The following is a 22,711-nucleotide window of genomic DNA, read 5'->3' as shown; positions in this document are numbered from 1 at the left end:
ATAAACATTAGCAAAACTGAAGGCTATGGGATTGGAGGGACAGCAATGTGTAGATTTGATAGGTCACAAAGCCACTCATTAGGTGGACGGGTTATACGAGTCAGTGCATTATGCTGCACCTGCTAACAGACAGAAGGACAAACTGTAAAAACCTGGAGCAACTAAAAGTTTCCAAGAAAGTTATTCAAAAAGGTAAAAAAATCTTGATTACAACAGCCAATTAATTGGTGGGCGGCACGGTGGCACAGTGGTTAGCACTGCTGCCTCACAGCGCCGGAGACCCGGGTTCAATTCCCGCCTCAGGCTACTGACTGTGTGGAGTTTGCACGTTCTCCCTGTGTCTGCGTGGGTTTCCTCTGGGTGCTCCGGTTTCCTCCCACAGTCCAAAGATGTGCAGGGTCAGGTGAATTGGCAATACTAAATTGCCCGTAGTGTTAGGTAAGGGGTAAATGTAGGGGTATGGGTGGGTTCGCTTCGGCGGGTCAGTGTGGACTTGTTGGGTCGAAGGGCCTGTTTCCACACTGTAATGTAATCTGTAATGTAATCTGTAATCTGGACAGAATGCAGGAGAAAGGAAATCAGATCAGACTGGTTTCTAGTACTTCTCAAACTGATGAGTGGGCCTCACCGTGTGCAGTGAGTAGGAATGCTTGCTCCACAACCCAAATTTGGAACAACAGACTTAAAGCAACAATAGGAACAGCAATAAAGTTGCATCAATTAAGTGACCTGTAGTAATAACAGAAACCAGATGGGGGGAATGGAAGGGTGAACTCCACCTATGGAATAAAACTGAGGGGGGGGGGCGGCAATTCATACAAACAAATGAGGGAAGGAACAGCATGATTATCACATCACCAATATTTACCATGTCTACACAGACTGCAGGACAATGTAGTGAAACAAAGTAGGGTTATAAAAAAGTTTATTGTCACAGTTCCATTTGAATCTGTTTGTATACAGTTTCATTTAAATATGTCATTGCAAACAGTTGAAAGTGTTTGACCCAGTATCAGTTCACTACTTCATGTAAACCAATTCAATGGCACAGAAGGCATTAGTTAAACATTAACCAGAGGCACTTTGTATCATGACATTTATTACAGCAAAACACTAGAGACAAGAATCAGTTACACTTACAAAAGTTAAAATGTCAAAAGTGTGACATTGCTCTCTTCCTCCATGAAGTGAATGCCAGTTGGCAAGATAAGTGCCCATGGGATCCTAAATTGTTGAGAATCCAGTCTCTCATTTGAGACCTCAACATGGGCATTTTGCTACAATAGTACCAGTGAGAATGAAATGCTCTACAGCAGATGGTCCTCTGCCATAAACTTACTATTCAGCATCTTGGTTGGTCTGCAATCTGCCCTTGCAAATATCTTAACACATCAAAGTGGTAATCTTAGGAGTAACAGCAGAATCATGTGCAATGTTGATACTGAATTCTGTATAGCTAAACAACAAAACTGTTTGGTTCAAGTATTTCAAAAAAGTGGTAGAATTCTTGATCCAGAAGATATTCAAGTCACTGAAAAACATTTCACATATTTATCCTCCAGTACATAACTAAAGTCCAATCAGATGTTCTTATTGTGAAATTAAATCACTAGTGACTTTATCTGGAGTTTTCGTTTCCCCAAACATCTTTTAAAAGGGTCTTCAACCTCAAAATTGAGATTGACTTTGACCAATGTGTAAATATATAAAAATGTTAAGTAATTTTTGTTCCAATTCTTCACAAACCCAAGAAAAGTGACTGAGGAGTTGGAGGGAAATGCAAGTTTGGCCCCTTTAGTTTAAGGTTTTACAATTAACTTCCCAGAACTCAACAGTCTCAAAAATTGTTCAGCTAGCTTAAGGAGATGGGTGACCAATATCTTTTATCCTTCAAACAGTATTCCCATATTCACAACCACTTCAGGATATGAACAAAAGGTAAAAATGAGTGAACCTTCCAGCAGCTGCATTAGGCTCTTGGTTCCTTGTTTGGCATTTTCCAGAATACAGTCTAATGTGGTCAGTCCTTCAGGAATGGATGTAATTAGTACACCTCAAACCGCGAAAATCCCAAGACGAATTCTCCTACTCCTACAAAGTAAACCATCTGTACAATGCCAAAGAGTGGTGCAATGACTAGTGCTCGGCAGACAGATCCTTTCAGAAATGCAGAAGGACCCTCATTCACCCAGATTTTCCTGTAAGGGACAGGATAGAATTAATTTCCACAAATTATGACAAACATGCTAAAATCAAAAATATTACCCTAGTGACCCAAAACCTGAATAATGCTTTAAGCTCCTGTTAATACTAAAACTTCTGGTTTCTAGGATGCACGCAGCTCAGCTCATCAGGAACCAGACCCAGTTGGGGTGGAATTCTGCTTTCTAATCGAAAGAAAATCTCTTCCTCAAACATGCTCATGTGATATTGCTCACCTTGCACAGTCAACAATTCCACTGTAGGTTTCTTCATTTGCTCCTTTATGTAGTGACTGAAATCGTGTTTTGATCACTAAAAATGAAAATACATCAATTTACTGTCAGCAGTTGGATTCAACATTTTTATAATAACAGCTTAAATCAAATTCCTGTTGGCTTCATGAAAATCATTGGGTTTCAGGAACAGGGGAAATATTGAACTGTCTTTAACGTTGTTCTGCTTTAACTTTCTGTAGAACCTCTAGCTAAAATAAATGAACCTAGGGAGAGGTGGCAAATATCTAACAGACAGGAGGCACTGCGCTATTATCACCAAGTGCTGCATTTATTTTTAAAGTTATTGAATTGGAAACCACAACCAAATTGCAAACAGAATGCTAAATATGGAATAAACAGATTCAAACACAAGATTCCAGGTCAATAACCAATAGTTTGTATAGACCAATGTAATCGTTTATTTTGCTTAGGAGCCGGAGTAAAATTTTACTCTCCCGAAATCAAATTTGTTTTATGCAACCAACAGGTTAGTCATTTCATAAAGCTTGTCTAAAGTTAATTCTACTTGCATTGGTCTAGTCTTAATTTATTCCCATAGTCAGTTCAGCTTCAATGCAGAAGTACCATTCTCAGACAACCCAATATTAAGAAAATCACATAACAGCAGCACCATTTAAATTCATGGGGCCAGAATCCCAACCAATACACACTTTACAAGGTCACACTATAGAAACAGTATCCCAATTAGTCAATCATACTTTGGCTAATTCACATTAAGTGCACATTATATCAGAACAACCTGCAGGTGCATTTATCTAGCATCCCATGACCCCTACATGCCTCCAAAGCTCTTTCCAGCTAATGCACATTTGGGAAAATGTAGTCACTGTTGTTGCACAAAGGGAAGATTTGAAGTTGCTCAATAATTGTGATATTACAAATAACATCAATAGCCTGTACAGGGCAAAGTTCACAGTATTCTTGGTGCCAATTGTTTGACAGCTCCCAAAACAGCATACGCTAATCTATAATCCAATTGGTACAGTAAAGTTATCCCAACAAGTTCAACTTCTGCCATCCATTCAGCTAGACAAAGTTTGTTAAGTTCAACAGCAGATACCTACCATCACATGGGTTGACAGCTACAGCAGCAACAGAACCAGCAACACATCCTGATAAAAATGAATGGAAGAAGGAAGCTTTCCCATCCAATGAATTTTGTCCAAGTTTATTCAAATTGGCAAACAATGGGAAGTAGATGACAGAGAATGGAACATCCCTGTTCATAAAAAGAATGATTAAATTAATATCGAGCACATTTGTACAAAAATTGGTAAGACTATTACTGCTGCTGATCACCTGCAAGATTACAGTACATAGCACATTACATTCAACATCCTAACCATTCAAAAACGGAGGAATTTGCAAGAAACCATTAAGGATCCAGGCACCTTAAAATATAGTCAACCTCCCAACTGAAGGAGGGAGAAATCACAAGCTGGATGTGTAAAATTTCCTGGCAATGATCATTTGTCTTGCCAAATATGGATAGATTTGAGAGCATTTTCAATCTCAACATTAAAATGTGAAGGAGACTAAATAATCTGCTATTCTAATATCACTTTTTGCACATTAATAAAATCTCAGCAGTGATTTTCATTTCCCAATCTACTATGGGAGAAAGAGTGTAAATACATTAGTAACATTACATGCATACAAGTAATTTACCTCAGTATAGTGGCTCCTAATCCTTTGTAGAGCCCTCTGAACCCTTGAGAGTAGAATAAATCTTTGGCAATCTGGGTAGCAGAGATTGGCTTGGTAACAGCAGGGCCAACATTATAGGCCCGACTCAGTACTGGGTTGGTGGCAACAACTTTAGTGGACGAGCTCGAAGGCAAAATCAATCGCTGCTGAGCTGCTGTAGAAAACAAAAATTTAGTATCCTCACTGACTAATGCAATCCACATTGTGGGAAGTACTGGTAAAGTATGAGTAAATTGACAAGTTACCTAATCTGCCAGCATCTTGGAGCTGGATTTTCAGCATCTCCATAGGAGTAGTGACAATAACCTGACAGATTCCTGCCCCACAACCTGCCAGCATTTCTTTGAACACATTTAAGCCTTTACTGAAAAACAAACAGATACACATTCAAACAGCCATGCAAACTAAGATGCCATACACATCACTAATTGAACAGCACTTTTGTATTGACAAAAAACCTCAAATGTAAAGGCATTTCATACATAAGATTCTTAAATAAAAAGCTCTACAACTTTGTTAAGAACATCAAAGCCTTTGCAAGGTGGTACACAAAGACCCACTTAGAGAACAGTTAAATGTAATGCTATAATGTACAGGTTGACAAAGTAACTTTAGAGTTATACAAATGGAAACACAACCTTCAGCCCAACTAATGCTGAACATAATCCCAAAGTAACCTCATCCCCCCTGCCTGCTATTGGCCAGTATCCCTCCAAATCTGTCCTATTCACATACTTATTCAAGTACAAGTCAGGGACATACAGCATGGAAACAGACCTCCAGTCCAACTTGTTTTGTCTCTCCAGATTCCCTCAACAACTTGCCCACTGATGTCAGACTCTCTGGCGTATAGTTCCCTGGCTTGCCCTTACCTCCCTTAGCCAACCTCCAGTCTTCCAGCATCTCATCTGTGACTATTGATGATACAGATATCTTAGCAAGGGGTCCAGCAATCACTTCCCTAGCTTCCCAGAGTTCTAGGGTACACCTGATCAAGTCCTGGGGATGTATCCACTTGTGTTCGAGACACCCAGCACTTCCTCTGTAATATGGATATTTTTCAAGAGGTCACCATCCGTTTCCCTACATGTTATATCTTCCATGTCTTTTCCAATGTAAACACTTATCCTAAATGTCGTAATTGTACCCACATCCATAAGTACCTCTGCGTGTTCATGTCACATGTGAACCCCACCCTGTGTAAACCAATTTTGCCTCCATATTTTTAAATGTCTCTCCTCACCTTAGAAATCAAAATTAGGAAGCAAGCCAAATTTTTTTTTGCAATTTAACATAGCTAACCTGTGAACTTCGATTTATGATAAAACATACCCATTTTTTGACAAACATTGACGGAAAAAGTCATTTGCAGCAAGTTTAATGGCCTTCTCAGGTGTTACCAATGTCAGGTTCACAGCAGCACCTGTCAAAAAAAATTGAGTTTTATTTTCTAAAGATTAATGTGGTTTCCATTCACAGATTATACTAATATTCAATTTTTTCTCTCCTGGTTTCAGCACAACACAATGCTTTAGCAGCTTTAAAGATTAATCTCTCAAGTAGCTGCCTGTGGAGCCAAGTCTTTCAAGTATCAGACCATCTGCCATTAATGGGACTTGTTTAACAGAGGAAGAATATCTCCCATAGCAAACATGTGTTGGTACCTAGCTGGGTGAGCAAAGTTAGTCAAGAATAATAAAGTCTTGCGGAATCGGTATTAGTTACTCACAGCTTGAAATGTAAATAAAGAGGAATCCCAAGTGTAGCAGAAGCTCTGGTTTTACAATACTTCCCCCTGCAGTTCTTTGGTAGGGGAGTAATGTTCCAAGTGCTGAGTACCTGTGGTAAGCACTGCCTATTTAGAAACAGCTTCATAATCTCTACCCCCAGACAAAGTATGACTAATTCAGTTTCTTTCACGAACTATATAAGCTCACAGCTCAGAGTTGTCTGATCACTGAGGACGACAGTAGGGCACATCAGGTCCCAACACAAGCATTGATAATTGATCAATGCCATTATGTCATCCAAGCAGCCTTGGGGCATGAGTCAGAAGGTTCAGGCCTACATGCCCTGCAGGTGTCACAGCATTTGCAAACCGTGGAATTAAATATAAAAACACAAGGCTAGGATCCAACTCAATTGGCCTCAGTTGAACAGCTTTGAATAGAGACTTTACAAAGGAACCAGTGGGGTTTTGAGGGATCCAATTTGATCCGATCAATACAGCAATGGAGCAAAAATCGGCAACAGTATGGGAACTACAGAAAATTTTACACAGAGCTAGATGGGTTGATGTCTGAAAGGTCAGGCATCTGTTTAATAAATTGGAAATGTTGATACTCCTTTTGAAATGCTGCAGAAGCTCTAGTGTTGGCTTACTCAGGATTGAAAAGAATACAGCAGAACATCTGCGAAATGCAAATATAATACACAACATTTGAATTAATTATGTAAATGTATCTAGAGGATAGCAAGAGACAGAAGTATCAGAAGGGACAAAGTTATTTTTAACATATTTCGATACTGCATGCAGATAAAACAATTGCTACATGAAGCTGCAGCTGAAGCGTGATTGACAGCAGCAAAAGGAAGGATCCAAGGCTGGAATGTGAAGAACAGGTGAAACAATGAAGACTCCATGAAATCAAATTGATTTGTTTTTTGAAGATCACATTAAACTACCAATTTCTAATTAGGAAATTATTCCAATTGAAATGTCACCAGGTATGGTGACTATTGACAGCAGTAAAGAATACACAGTATTCAGAACAATGTAGCCCAGGGCAATGGGAGCCCATTTCTCAGCTCTAACTTGTTGCAGATTTTGCCAATGAAAGCTATATCAATTTTGTTTTGTAGTTCCCTGAAATAGCTCAAAGATCAGTTGGATCTCAAGCTGAAATGCAACTTGTACCAGGTTAGAGTGCTCAGGTATATTATGGTGTCAACAATTGAGAACAGACTAAGGAGGAACTAATTCACTATCCACATTGTGATTTGTGGAAGGGTAAGGTTTAGGCTCAGCTACGATGTCTGTTATTGTAAGATAATTGCATATTCTGCCTTTAGCATGATGCCGATTTCAAGGTAAATTATTAGTGCACAAAGACAGTACATTTTTGTGATGCTATGTAGGGCCACTCAACTTGTGAGCTGACGGTCCTCCCCATTGCACAAGGCAATACAATAAATGCTGCCCATTTAGACAGCCGCAAAAATCTCTACGATTTCACAGAGTTTCTTTGCAAATTGTAAGGCTCAGTGAAGATACAGTAGACAGTTTCCTTGAACAGCAAGTAGAGAGGGGAGAAGGGCAGATGTGAAAACAGAAGATGCAGCAAAGTGGAATCTTTGCCAAAGAATTTAAAACATACAGAAAAAAAGAACAAAATGGATCCTAATTACAAAAGTAATGATACGGTAAACCATTTAATGATAGGATCCATCGTGGCTTCGCCAGATCGGCTAGCCCTCAATATCCTTGGCGACCGTCTGTAACATGAAAAACAGATACAAGCAACAGCATTTCCTCAATTTTTTAAAAAATCAGTGGACACTCGGCATTAATATCTCCCTTTGATTTCCATTTAAATATCAACATTGGGCACGGTTTCATGAGTTTGACTGAAAATACCTCAACAAATAAGGCATGTCTTCAGGAGACCAAATTCTCAGTCACTGTGTACTATGAGGTGGCATTAATCAGATTTAAGATGAGTAATTGAGCAAGGCCCACTGGTAGGCTTGCAGGGACAATGCCTCAGCTATGCAGAACACAGGCTAGGTCTAAATTCCTGGAAATGTATGGCCTTCATTAGCAATAGCTTCCCAAAAGGGCAGTGCATTAGGCATTGCCTATTTTTCAATAACTTGCACAAATGCAAAGCTCTCTGGTACCATAACCAAATGGTTATGATTCACATACAAGTCAAGATCAAATGCTAGCAAGCTGCTTAGCCAAAGAATAAAACCAGAGCTCACTATAAGTAGGAGATGAGGTTCTAACACACCCATTCCCCAATCTAACTCAACGTCTAAGTCAAGCTCGGATCAGTTAACCCAACAAAAACCCCAGAATATAGTTTACCTCAACTATGACCCCATTGCCAGCCAGTTCCAGCTTATTCACTTCACCTGACACTAAATGGCTGCACAAAGCGGCGGCACGGTGGCACAGTGGTTAGCACTGTTGCCTCACAGCGCCAGAGACCCGGGTTCACTTCCCGCCTCAGGCGACTGACTGTGTGGAGTTTGCACGTTCTCCCCGTGTCTGCGTGGGTTTCCTCCGGGTGCTCCGGTTTCCTTCCACAGTCCAAAGATGTGCAGGGTCAGGTGAATTGGCCATGCTAAATTGCCCGTAGTGTTAGGTAATGGGTAAATGTAGGGGTATGGGTGAGTTCGCTTCGGCGGTTCAGTGTGGACTTGTTGGGCCGAAGGGCCTGTTTCCACACTAATGTAATCTAATCTAAAAATCTAATCTAATGTAATCTAATCTAAAAAAGCAAACTGGAAAGGAACCCAATAGCAATGACAGTGCCCAGTTTCCCTAATCTAATAGACCTTATTCCATACATTATTCAAATTTGTTACTTCACCCCCTTCTCAAATCAAAACTAGCTGAAGAACAAAAGGCTATTTTTCAAATAATTTGAATGCAATTATTTCACAAATCTGTCCAGAGAGGATCACAAGACTTTTACTACGCACACTAAGTCACATTGCATTATTGGTTTTATGATAAGACATTGTACATCACAAACCTCACTTCTGCCTAATGTACCCAGGAATATGCAATTCAACATAATTAACATCTTACAATGTCATCTCTTCCAAACAATCCTACCTCCACCCCCAGAAAGGGGCTGTCACCAGTCTTCGACAACATCTTTCTCCACAACATTCATGAACTCCAAGGAAATGGTTGCTGAATATTAACTGAGCTTTCAAGCTCAAATCTGCCTAGTTGAAGCAACCAGATCACAAGTTCTGTCTGTGCCATTGGTCTCCTCTTCACAGGAAAGATCAAAAGGAGTGGACATCAGACTAGTGTTACAACAGGTGGGGATTTGGTAGTGATAAGGCAGAACCTATTACATTTAATAGCTTAAGAACATTAATCTCCTGAAAACATGCCCATTACTGTACAGTTCTCAAACATTTAAGTCAATGCACTTGTAGATCAGCTACAAGCAACAGCATTATGCTAAGCAGCCTGGCATTTCCACGGAACCAAAATTAGTCTTTACAATGTTCAGGGTCTTTATTAAAAATGTCTAAACTGATTTGTAGATAAATTCACTGGATGAGAATTATGGCTCTAATCACATCATACCAGGTGGCCCAAGTAGTTACACAACATTCCAAAGCCAAGGAGTGGCAGGAAGTTCAGAGCCTTCACTCTGGAAACCACCTGATATTGTCTGCCATTGAAATGGCTTCTTGGAAGGGACACTAGCAGTGGTGCTGAACCCCCAACAGAAGTCAACCCACCAGGAAAGGTGGTGAGAATCTTACACATTTGTAGCACTTTAATTTGAATGGTGACTGCTAATGCTACTATATTCAAATGACATTGAACTTCAGTAAAATTTAAATTTGTTTATTGGAAACTGAACATCTGAGAATGGCATTCTCAAAACAGAATACCTACACAAACTGGAGTATGCTCACAGTCAAAGAACCGCAGTATAGATATTTGATCTGTACATATAGACATATCACTGTACACTAGTCCTAATGCTGAGGAGCAGAAAATGGAAGTATAATTCTTACCTCTGTACATTCCAAAATATCCTTCAGAACGCACAGTCTTAATTAGACAGTCCATCCTTTAAACAAGACAAAAGATAATTATTACAAGGAGCAACTCAAACTCAGGTCAACTGCGAGAGGATTCAAGAATGAAAGGCAAAATTTGAAACTGGTTTCCACTCTCCAGTTTAAGTAATTACAATTTAACTACTTCCACACTATTTTTCTTAAAAAATTCATATTAGCAGATTGAACAGCTGCTTGGTGTTAAAGACATTACTTCAACTGTTAGAGGACTTTGAAAGGTAAATCACTAGCCCACATTGGAATGGTGTTGAAATACAAAGCTAACTTACATGCTAGTGTAGGTACGCTGCCCATTCCTTTGGTTCTGCAGCCGGGTCTTGGCCAGGTCTACTGGAAAAACACAAGTCACTCCTATCAATCCAGCAGCTCCACCATTGATGAGTTTAGCAGGAAGGCTGAATGTTGGAACAAAAGGAACCAAACAGTTAGTTCTAAAGTTGCAAACTGCATATTTAAAATAACACTTGTATTTTTATATACAAGTATCAAATATCCAAAGCTCTCAATGTTTGAACAAGGAGGATTAGAGGAAAATTGTAACCTAACACACTACAGGCAGACCTGGGGGCCTCAGATTTAATACGTCTGCACGATTTAACAGAGTCAAGTAGGGACAAAATCACCGTTCCAGAGGACAATAGGAGTGCTCTGCACGGGTTAAATTGTCAGTAGTTAGCTCAAGAGTCACCGCATCTCAGGCAAAGTGAGGGGTTGAGCACAACAGTGTCTTCACTAACCCCAGCTGATGTAGGAATTGAATCCATACTGTTAGTAACGCAAATGCCAACAAACCATCCTGCTAACTGGTGCAAGTAGGGGCATCAGGAGTGCCTTGGGCCAGAAAATAAAGAATTCCAACTAGTCTCACTGCTGTGACAGGTTACTGGAAGGCATGGGCAAATGAAGATACTCAGCTGTGATCTCAAGAATTCAAAATGCTCAGAAAACAGTGGGCTTGAATCTCAAGGTACCTATTCTTGCAGAGTTAAAAAATCACAACACTAGGTTATAGTCCAACAGGTTTAATTGGAAGCACACTAGCTTTCGGAGCGACGCTCCTTCGATCACCTGAAGAAGGAGCATCGCTCCGAATGCTAGTGTGCTTCCAATTAAACCTGTTGGACTATAACCTGGTGTTGTGTGATTTTTAACTTTGTACACCCCAGTCCAACACCGGCATCTCCAAATCATGACTATTCTTGCAGATGCATTTCTGGCTGCCAGCAGCACTTGAGCACATAGGAATAATATTCCAATAGTTCAGTAAAACATAGCATGCCATCAACTCATGTAGAGTGAAGGTTCGTGTGAAACTACACTCCATCTAAAGTACACATGCACTTGTTACCCTTTGCACAATTACAAAGTACAAATAAGTACTCAAAAGGGCACATTTCCACCACTTGGTGGTAATGAAAGTGACAAATTTTGCTTCCTAAAGCACAAATCACCTACCTGATTTGGTGGTTGGACATATTCTTGGTATTCTTCAAAGTATGCAGAAACAAGGAGGATGTAGAAGTCCACACAACACTGCAGTTACCACAAAGTGTAGCTTGGTTTCTGCAAGGGAAGTGTTTATCATCAGCATATTTCAATAATCAACTCATCGGCAATACAAGAGTCAGTGCAGGTAAACCCAGAACTCACTTAACAATCAGATCTTACATTACCTAAATCAGGAGGAGCATGATCACCTAACAAATAATTCTACATTCAATCCCACAGCTGCCAGAGATCAAATTGTTCTGGTAGCCCATCCCTTCACTGTTCAGTGGTTAGCACTGCTACCTCACAGCATCAGGATCTCAGGTTCAATTCCAGCCTCGGGCGACTGTGTGGAGTTTGCACATTCTCCATGTCTGCGCCAGTTTCCGCCAGGTGCGCTGGTTTCCCCCCCCACAGTCCAAAGATGTGCAGGTTATGTGAATTGGCCATGTTAAATTGCCCATAATGTTAGGTGCATTAGTCAGAGGGAAATGGGTCTGGGTAGGTTACTCTTCGGAGGGTCAGTGTGGACTTGTTGGGCCGAAGGGCCTGTTTCCACACACTGGGGAATCTAATCTAATCTTAAAAAACTGCTGTGAAATCTCAGAACACTCCACTCACCCCAATTACATGTTGGGAATTTTTGTCTGCTGTGGTCTTAATGAGTGATCACTGGGTGTAATAATCCCCAAATAAAGCATTGTATAAAACATAACTAATAACTATCAATAAATGTTTGATTTCACAAGACAGACTGCGTCAAGTTGTAATATTCCATGACATCTACGAAGAGGTAAAATGGAGTATGGAACAGTGCCTAAATATGATCTTGTTCCAGGACGCTCAATCCTAAAATCAGCGAGCTATTAAGTTGCAACTACTTTGCAATATGATCTCTACCTTCAGATCACATAACCCTTTAACAGGGCAGATTCTAGCAGGATTTTGTGATTATGCCGCACAGGGCCCAGAAGGCTTAAATTCCACTCCTCTTCACGATCAAAGTGTAGTGTGTGAATTAGTTTTTATCTTGCACTAACTTGGAGAAATTAGCAAAATTTATTAGACTAGAGTTGTCCAGTAAGCTACCATCCATTCAAGTATAGGTTCTGATGTTTAATTACTTGCTGCTTTTTGGTACATTAGAACTAATCTACCCATCCATGCTCAGCAACATTGCCAGATCTGTAGAAAGTTAAAAATCACAACACCAGGCTTTAATTCAACTGTTGGACTGTAACCTGGTGTTGCATGATTTTTAACTCTGTACACCCCAGTCCAACACCAGCATCTCCAAATCACGACTATTGTAGAAACAGAGACTGTTCTCATCAGCACAATTTCACTTTGTTAAAAAAAAAGCAATTGTAGTTTATGAAACCTACCTTGATATCTTTACACCATAAAGAAAGCCAATAACAGCAGCCACAGAAATAACAGACATCTCAGAAAAGGACTTCCCAAAATTTTAGAAACCACAATATTTCCAAGTTTGAGCAACAACTTATTACACTAAGTGTAATTGGTCTTAGCATTTGATTTCTTGGAAGTATTTTCATGGAAAGTTCCAACTGTCAGTGAACTGACTTACATACCAAGTCAGTTATCTAATCCAAAACAAATTCTAATTTGACAATTCTACACCCCAATAAGTGTTTAACATTACTATCAATTGTTAGATGTGTGTTTGGAATATACCTGCACTTTAAGAACATGATACCAGAAGCTTAGTCTTTAACTGGCACCTTCTGAACCTTCTCAAACGGAGAAAGATTATACAAGCCATTACTATAATTTACTGTAGCATCACAACCTCTGCAATGACAGGAGTCAGCTGGGGGTATGAACAAGAAGGTTCTCTGCCAACAACTTTTAGTTAAGGCAAAGTTGCAATTTTATTTAAGTGATTTATCCTGTAAATAAAGTAGTGATATGCATACCCACTTCACTGTTTCTATTAACATTTCTACATGGACTGTGGGGACCTTTATCAACTCGTACACTCCTGCTCCCATAGGTGCCTGTTAATAAAAAAAGTTTGCTGTACATGCATGGGAAAATGTACAAAGCTGTGTCATCCATGTAACAGAAGTGACAATCATAACTTGCGTCAAAGCACACTCAGGATGTGGTAACCAAGTGTTACTATATTTCCCACAGGAAGTTCCCTACATTCACTAAACCATTTTAATTCAAGTCAATTAGTGCCACCTTCAGTTTATCATCAATTAAAAAATTTACCCTTGGATCAAAATAATTCCAAAACTAGAAAATAATGAACAGAAAACTATGTGGTCAACTAACCAAAACACCAGCCCGTGGAATTGCACTGCACAACATCTAATGTACTAATACCTTTGCTTGAGCAACCGATGATTACCCACTGTACACTCATTTACAGACATGTAACTGAATGCAGATACCCTAATAGTTCAAAAACAGATTAAGGAACTAAATTTATGACTTTCTACACAAATTGTACAGTATTAACCATCACAGCAAATTTGAGACACTGATCATATGACAAAAATTCACTTTCCAGGCAATTTAACAAACAGTAGTCTGGGAGTTGAGAATTGCACTCAACTACTTCCCCACATGTTAAAAACTGAAAAACACTACTTTACTACACTAGATACCAAGTCAAGGGACCCAACATCCTTTCTTTACATCTGCTTTTGGCATATACAAGACACAAGCCACTTAGCATGCAATAGTAACGCTTAACACAAGTAAGGCCCAACAGCTTCTCAACACTGCACAGTTTGGAACCTAAAGGCTACCAGATCTGACCGGAGTGGAGGCAGCCACAACTGGAGTTCACAACTGTAGATGAGGATTGGAATCAGACAGTGACATATCCACACTCTCTACCGGCAAGGTATAGGGGTAACAATTCTGACCCTCATTAAAAATGGGCACTTTAAGGAGTTATGAAAAGGAACAGGTAACTTTAAAAAAAATTAATAACTTCTGTTCGATCCAAAAAGTCAACCTAGTTTTTTTTCTGGGAGGTGGACAGAATGGGATGTGCGTGCACGCCCTGATTGTGTACACAAACACATTTTGTAATGTTTTGATTTTAAAAGGAGGGGAATTCCACTGCCCTGAGTCACTTCCTTACCTGGGAATGGTGTAACGTTGCCAGGTGAGGAAGCGATTGAGACCTATGGGATTCCCCTCATTTAAGATTACGCAATTTTGGCGATTTAATTTAAAACAACACACAGACGCCCTTCACGCACACAGACCCCCCCCCCTCACCACCAACAAACCACATACACCCCCATCCCCCCACCCACACAGGACCCCCCTTACCCACACTGACCGGCCCTCCCACACTGACTGCCGCCCCCCCCCACACTGACCGCCGCCCCATCCCCCCAACCACCCACACTGACCGCCCCCCCCCCACACTGACCGCCCCGTCCCGCCCACACACCCCGACACTGACCGCCCCGTCCCGCCCACACACCCCGAAACTGACCGCCCCCCCCCGCCCACACACCCCCACACTGACCGCCCCCCCCACACACCCCCCCACACTGACCGCCCCCCCCACACACCCCCCCACACTGACCGCCCCCCCCACACACCCCCCACACACCCCCCCACACTGACCGCCCCCCCCACACACCCCCCCACATTGACCGCCCCCCCCACACACCCCCCCACACTGACCGCCCCCCCCCCCACACCCCCCCACACTGACCGCCCCCCCCCCCACACCCCCCCACACTGACCGCCCCCCCCCCCCACACCCCCCCACACTGACCGCCCCCCCCCCACACCCCCCCACACTGACCGCCCCCCCCCACAAACCCCCCACACTGACCGCCCCCCCCACACACCCCCCACACTGACCGCCCCCCCCACACACCCCCCACACTGACCGCCCCCCCCACACACACACACCCCCACACTGACCGCCCCCCCCACACACACACACCCCCACACTGACCGCCCCCCCCAAACACACACACCCCCACACTGACCGCCCCCCCCCACACACACACCCCCACACTGACCGCCCCCCCCCACACACACACCCCCACACTGACCGCCCCCCCCACACACACACCCCCACACTGACCGCCCCCCCCCACACACACACCCCCACACTGACCGCCCCCCCCACACACACACCCCCACACTGACCGCCCCCCCCCACACACCCCCACACTGACCGCCCCCCCTACACACATCCACACACTGACCGCCCCCCCCACACACACCTCCACACTGACCGCCCCCCCCACACACACACCCCCACACTGACCGCCCCCCCCTACACACATCCACACACTGACCGCCCCCCCTACACACATCCACACTGACCGCCCCCCCCACACACACCCCCACACTGACCGCCCCCCCACACACACCCCCACACTGACCGCCCCCCCCACACACACCCCCACACTGACCGCCCCCCCCACACACACCCCCACACTGACCGCCCCCCCCCACACACCCCCACACACACCCCCACACTGACCGCCCCCCCCCACACACACCCGCACACTGACCGCCCCCCCCCCACACACACCCCCACACTGACCGCCCCCCCCACACACCCCCACACTGATCTCCCCCCCCCCACACTGACCTCCCCCCCCACACACCCACACTGATCCCCCACACACCCCCACACTGACCGCCCAACCCCCCCCACTGACCGCCCCCCCCCCCACACACCCACACTGACCGCCCCCCCCACACACCCACACTGACCGCCCCCCCCCACACACCCACACTGACCGCCCCCCCCCACACACCCACACTGACCGCCCCCCCACACACCCATACTGACCCCCACACACCCACCCACACTGACCCCCCCACACACCCACCCACACTGACCCCCCCACACACCCACCCACACTGACCTCCCCCCCACACACGCCCACACTCACGCCCACACTGACCTCCCCCCCACACACGCCCACACTGACCTCCCCCCCACACACGCCCACACTGACCTCCCCCCCCACACACCCACACTGACCCCCACACACCCACCCACACTGACCTCCCCCCCCCCCACACACGCCCACACTCACGCCCACACTGACCTCCCCCCCACACACGCCCACACTGACCTCCCCCCCCCACACACCCACACTGACCTCCCCCCCACACACGCCCACACTGACCTCCCCCCCACACGCCCACACTGACCCCCACACACCCACCCACACTGACCCCCCCACACTGACCTCCCCCCCCCACACACGCCCACACTCACGCCCACACTGACCTCCCCCCCACACACGCCCACACTGACCTCCCCCCCCCCACACACCCACACTGACCTCCCCCCCCCCCACACACGCCCACACTGACCTCCCCCCCCCCACACACGCCCACACTGACCCCCCCCCACACACGCCCACACTGACCGCCCCCCCTACACACATCCACACACTGACCGCCCCCCCTACACACATCCACACTGACCGCCCCCCCCACACACACCCCCACACTGACCGCCCCCCCCACACACACCCCCACACTGACCGCCCCCCCACACACACCCCCACACTGACCGCCCCCCCCACACACACCCCCACACTGACCGCCCCCCCCACACACACCCCCACACTGACCGCCCCCCCCACACACCCACACACACCCCCACACTGACCGCCCCCCCCCACACACACCCGCACACTGACCGCCCCCCCCCCACCCCCACCCCCACACTGACCGCCCCCCCCCACACACACCCCCACACTGATCTCCCCCCCCCCACACTGACCTCCCCCCCCACACACCCACACTGATCCCCCACACACCCCCACACTGACCGCCCCCCCCCCACACACCCACACTGACCGCCCCCCCCCACACACCCACACTGACCGCCCCCCCCCACACACCCACACTGACCGCCCCCCCCCACACACCCACACTGACCGCCCCCCCACACACCCATACTGACCCCCACACACCCACCCACACTGACCCCCCCACACACCCACCCACACTGACCCCCCCACACACCCACCCACACTGACCTCCCCCCCACACACGCCCACACTCACGCCCACACTGACCTCCCCCCCACACACGCCCACACTGACCTCCCCCCCCACACACGCCCACACTGACCTCCCCCCCCACACACCCACACTGACCCCCACACACCCACCCACACTGACCCCCCCACACACCCACCCACACTGACCTCCCCCCCCCACACACGCCCACACTCACGCCCACACTGACCTCCCCCCCACACACGCCCACACTGACCTCCCCCCCCCACACACCCACACTGACCTCCCCCCCACACACGCCCACACTGACCTCCCCCCCCACACACCCACACTGACCCCCACACACCCACCCACACTGACCCCCCCACACACCCACCCACACTGACCTCCCCCCCCCACACACGCCCACACTCACGCCCACACTGACCTCCCCCCCACACACGCCCACACTGACCCCCCCCCACACACGCCCACACTGACCGCCCCCCCTACACACATCCACACACTGACCGCCCCCCCTACACACATCCACACTGACCGCCCCCCCCACACACACCCCCACACTGACCGCCCCCCCCACACACACCCCCACACTGACCGCCCCCCCCACACACACCCCCACACTGACCGCCCCCCCCACACACCCCCACACACACCCCCACACTGACCGCCCCCCCCCACACACACCCGCACACTGACCGCCCCCCCCCCCACCCCCACCCCCACACTGACCGCCCCCCCCCACACACACCCCCACACTGATCTCCCCCCCCCCACACTGACCTCCCCCCCCACACACCCACACTGATCCCCCACACACCCCCACACTGACCGCCCCCCCCCCACACACCCACACTGACCGCCCCCCCCCACACACCCACACTGACCGCCCCCCCCCACACACCCACACTGACCGCCCCCCCCCACACACCCACACTGACCGCCCCCCCACACACCCATACTGACCCCCACACACCCACCCACACTGACCCCCCCACACACCCACCCACACTGACCCCCCCACACACCCACCCACACTGACCTCCCCCCCACACACGCCCACACTGACCTCCCCCCCACACACGCCCACACTGACCTCCCCCCCCACACACGCCCACACTGACCTCCCCCCCCACACACCCACACTGACCCCCACACACCCACCCACACTGACCCCCCCACACACCCACCCACACTGACCTCCCCCCCCCACACACGCCCACACTCACGCCCACACTGACCTCCCCCCCACACACGCCCACACTGACCTCCCCCCCCCACACACCCACACTGACCTCCCCCCCACACACGCCCACACTGACCTCCCCCCCCACACACCCACACTGACCCCCACACACCCACCCACACTGACCCCCCCACACACCCACCCACACTGACCTCCCCCCCCCACACACGCCCACACTCACGCCCACACTGACCTCCCCCACACACGCCCACACTGACCTCCCCCCCCCACACACCCACACTGACCTCCCCCCCCCCACACACGCCCACACTGACCTCCCCCCCCCCACACACGCCCACACTGACCTCCCCCCCCCCCACACACGCCCACACTGACCTCCCCCCCCCCACACACGCCCACACTGACCTCCCCCCCCCCACACACGCCCACACTGACCTCCCCCCCACACACGCCCACACTGACCTCCCCCCCACACACGCCCACACTGACCTCCCCCCCCCCACACACGCCCACACTGACCTCCCCCCCCACACACGCCCACACTGACCTCCCCCCCCCACACGCCCACACTGACCTCCCCCCCCACACACGCCCACACTGACCTCCCCCCCCCCACACACGCCCACACTGACCTCCCCCCCCCACACACGCCCACACTGACCTCCCCCCCCCACACACGCCCACACTGACCTCCCCCCCCCACACACGCCCACACTGACCTCCCCCCCCACACACGCCCACACTGACCTCCCCCCCCACACACGCCCACACTGACCTCCCCCCCCACACACGCCCACACTGACCTCCCCCCCCCACACGCCCACACTGACCTCCCCCCCCCCACACGCCCACACTGACCTCCCCCCCCACACACGCCCACACTGACCTCCCCCCCCACACACGCCCACACTGACCTCCCCCCCCCACACACACCCACACTGACCTCCCCCCCCCACACACGCCCACACTGACCTCCCCCCCCCACACACGCCCACACTGACCTCCCCCCCCACACACGCCCACACTGACCTCCCCCCCCACACACGCCCACACTGACCTCCCCCCCCCCACACGCCCACACTGACCTCCCCCCCCCCCACACGCCCACACTGACCTCCCCCCCCCACACACGCCCACACTGACCTCCCCCCCACACACGCCCACACTGACCTCCCCCCCCACACACGCCCACACTGACCTCCCCCCCCCACACACGCCCACACTGACCTCCCCCCCCCCACACGCCCACACTGACCTCCCCCCCCACACACGCCCACACTGACCTCTCCCCCCCCACACACGCCCACACTGACCTCCCCCCCCCACACACGCCCACACACCCACCGACCCCCCCCACCCACACCCACCGACCCCCCCCACCCACCGACCCCCCCCCACCCGCACCCACCGACCCCCCCCCACCCGCACCCACCGACCCCCCCCCACCCGCACCCACCGACCCCCCCCCACCCGCACCCACCGACCCCCCCCCACCCGCACCCACCGACCCCCCCCCCCCCCGCACTGACTAAACCGCCCGGCTCCAGTATCACCATAAAAGCGGTGGGTGTCGGGAGGATTTAACCGCCCATGACACATCGGGGGGAGAGCTGCCCGCGCGGGGTCACAACCTCCCCCTCCCCTCCCCCTCCCCCAGCCCCAGCCAGGGGGCAGGGCCCAAACCCCCTCCTACCCACCGACACCACCCTCAGCGGGCGGGTGGGGTGCCGCAGACAGACAGGCCGGTCCCCAAGGGGCGGACTACAGCGCTACTCACCGCGGGGAGTGACGGAGCAGCGGGCTGGGCTGGGCTGGGCTGTGGGACTCCGGGCAGGGATACACTCAGCTGCCGAGTGGATGTTGTCGTGTCGGCGGCCTCCCGTCGAAAGAGCGCGCCCGCTGCCCGCCGGCTTGACACCACCTGGGAGGCGGAACCACTCACCGCCCCTTGGCCAATCCGCGCAGCGCACCGCCGACCCTCCGCCATGCCATTGGATAGCCACCTTCAGGAGGCGGGACTAGCTTGCCCCGGCCCGCCAGTGAGCATCCACCGCTGACGAACCGCGATCCTATTGGCTCCCACCCGTTTCATTGTTCAAATTGACGTAGCGTAAACGGTTCGACTCCCGGTCTGGCCAATCACAAAGCGACGGCGCTTTGAACCAATCAGATTGCTCCAAGCCTCCCCCTGCATGTTCGGCGCGTGATCCCCAGCGGTCAGGGGTGAGCGAGACAGCCCCTTGCATCACGTGGTTGTGGGCCACCACATCATAGTACACAGAATTTATAACAAAAGTTTACAGTGTGGTGTAACTGAAATTATAGATTGAAAAAGACCTGGATTCAGTCTCTGATCTTTGACAATCACCCTAGTGGTTTCAGTTGTTTCATATTTAACTTCCAGAACCTTTTTTTAAAGTTACATTCTCAAGTGAGCTTTAACAGTGGGTGCCATTGAAGGTGTGAGCTGTCCTGCGTGAGGCTGTCTCTGCCCCAGTGTCCAGACAGATCCTAATCTAAAGAAACAGCTTTACAGAATCTTACATGGATTCATTTATCTGGGCCAACGAGGCACCTATTGTTAAAATTCACTTGAGAATGTAACTTGAAGGAAGTTCTGGGATTTACATACAAAAGAACCGAAACCAACATGGTCATTCTAAAAGATGAGAGACTTAACAAACAATCCAGGTCTTTTTCAGTATATAATTTCAGTTACATCACACTAAACTTTTGCTATAAATTCTGTGACTTAGGATCTTGTACTTCACAGCCACCTGGTGAAGGAACAGTGCACCGAAAGCTAGTGCTTCCAAATAAACCTGTTGGACGATAACGTGGTGGTGTGTGATTTTTAACTTTGTACACCTCAGTCCAACACCAGCACCTCCAAATCATGCTTTCCATATAAGTAGGCTGTAACTGTCTACTAGAGCAAGTCTACATTTAACTGGAACCCCAACTATTGTATATCACAATCAAATCTCAGCTACATTGCAGAGCATAATGAGTCATTGTATCTGGCTTTGTCTCCAAAAGTGTAACAGGAATCTAAGGATGGATTACTGGCTTGGGGGCAATCCAGAGAAGGTTCACTAGACTGATCCGGGTACTGGGTAGAGTTTAGAAGAACAAGAGGTGACCTTATCGAAGCATCTAAGATTGATCATTAGATTCCCTACAGTGTGGAAACAGGCCCTTCGGCCCAACCAGTCCACACTGACCCTCCCACCCAAACCCATTTCCCTCTGACTAATGCACCTAACATTATGGGCAATTTAGGGGATTCTTAGGGGACTTGACAGGAAAGTGATGTTTTCCCAAGCAAAGTTTAAGATGTTTTACTTCTGATGAACCTGGCATGTACTCAAGAGGGCTGGAAAAAGTTTGGTCTTCTTGTAGCACGTATCTCATAGGGTCAGGTTTACGCGTGCTTCCATGGAGATGACCACTTCCACACTGGGAAGTAGGATTTCAAGCCTACTTCTGTGTAATGGCCTGTACCAAATTGCAGCTGAAACCTTCAGGCTTCAGAATAATAGACCCTCTGGCAGCCCTGCACAATGCACCGAGTGCTCATTGGACTTTTCATGTAGGCTACTTCCATCATTACACCATCTGAATCCTCAGCTGAACTCTTGTGAGGACACTTGCCAGGTCTTTCACCCGCATTTAGCTGCAGATTGTGTCAGATTATTGAATGTGGAGAATTCTCCTCAAAGTGATCTTCATCAGTCTTTCTGTTCCTCTTACATTTGACACTCTGGCATCAGTTGTTAAGGAGGTGGCAGCTCTTGGGTGTCTGACAGAAGAAAGGCACAAGAGTATTGTGAGTGCCAGGAAGGGGGAGAGACCACGTGGTGCATTCATAGACCAAATAAAAGTTGAAGTCAGGAAGAGATTAGGAGAAATAGAATGGCATCAAGTTAATTTAGAAGATATATAATTCTCTATGGTTTCAGCCTAAA

The 22,711-nt window shown here is 48.6% G+C and overlaps 1 protein-coding gene across 2 annotated transcripts; it reads right to left on the bottom strand.

Moving 5' to 3' along the window:
• Window positions 1-908: 908 nt before the first annotated feature.
• On the bottom strand, window positions 909-20,632 carry slc25a55a (solute carrier family 25 member 55a). Of its 2 annotated transcripts, none has more exons than XM_043717055.2 (10): window positions 20,521-20,632; window positions 11,502-11,609; window positions 10,316-10,441; window positions 9,981-10,036; window positions 5,538-5,628; window positions 4,451-4,569; window positions 4,167-4,359; window positions 3,563-3,717; window positions 2,439-2,514; window positions 909-2,198 (listed from the first exon to the last, which is right to left on the bottom strand). In XM_043717055.2, the coding sequence occupies exons 2-10, from the start codon at window positions 11,519-11,521 to the stop codon at window positions 2,045-2,047; spliced, it is 990 nt and encodes a 329-aa protein (XP_043572990.1). In that variant the 5' UTR covers window positions 11,522-11,609; window positions 20,521-20,632; the 3' UTR covers window positions 909-2,044. The 2 variants fall into 2 exon arrangements, with proteins under 2 accessions (XP_043572990.1, XP_043572991.1); XM_043717056.2 differs by having other exon boundaries at window positions 4,167-4,356.
• Window positions 20,633-22,711: the final 2,079 nt, after the last annotated feature.

This window comes from Chiloscyllium plagiosum, unplaced genomic scaffold (genome assembly GCF_037043375.1).
Source record: "Chiloscyllium plagiosum isolate Xiang-an unplaced genomic scaffold, Cpla_swu_hap1 HiC_scaffold_26, whole genome shotgun sequence".
Classification (NCBI taxonomy): Eukaryota; Metazoa; Chordata; class Chondrichthyes; order Orectolobiformes; family Hemiscylliidae; genus Chiloscyllium; species Chiloscyllium plagiosum.
This window is presented reverse-complemented; position numbering and strand designations above follow the sequence as displayed.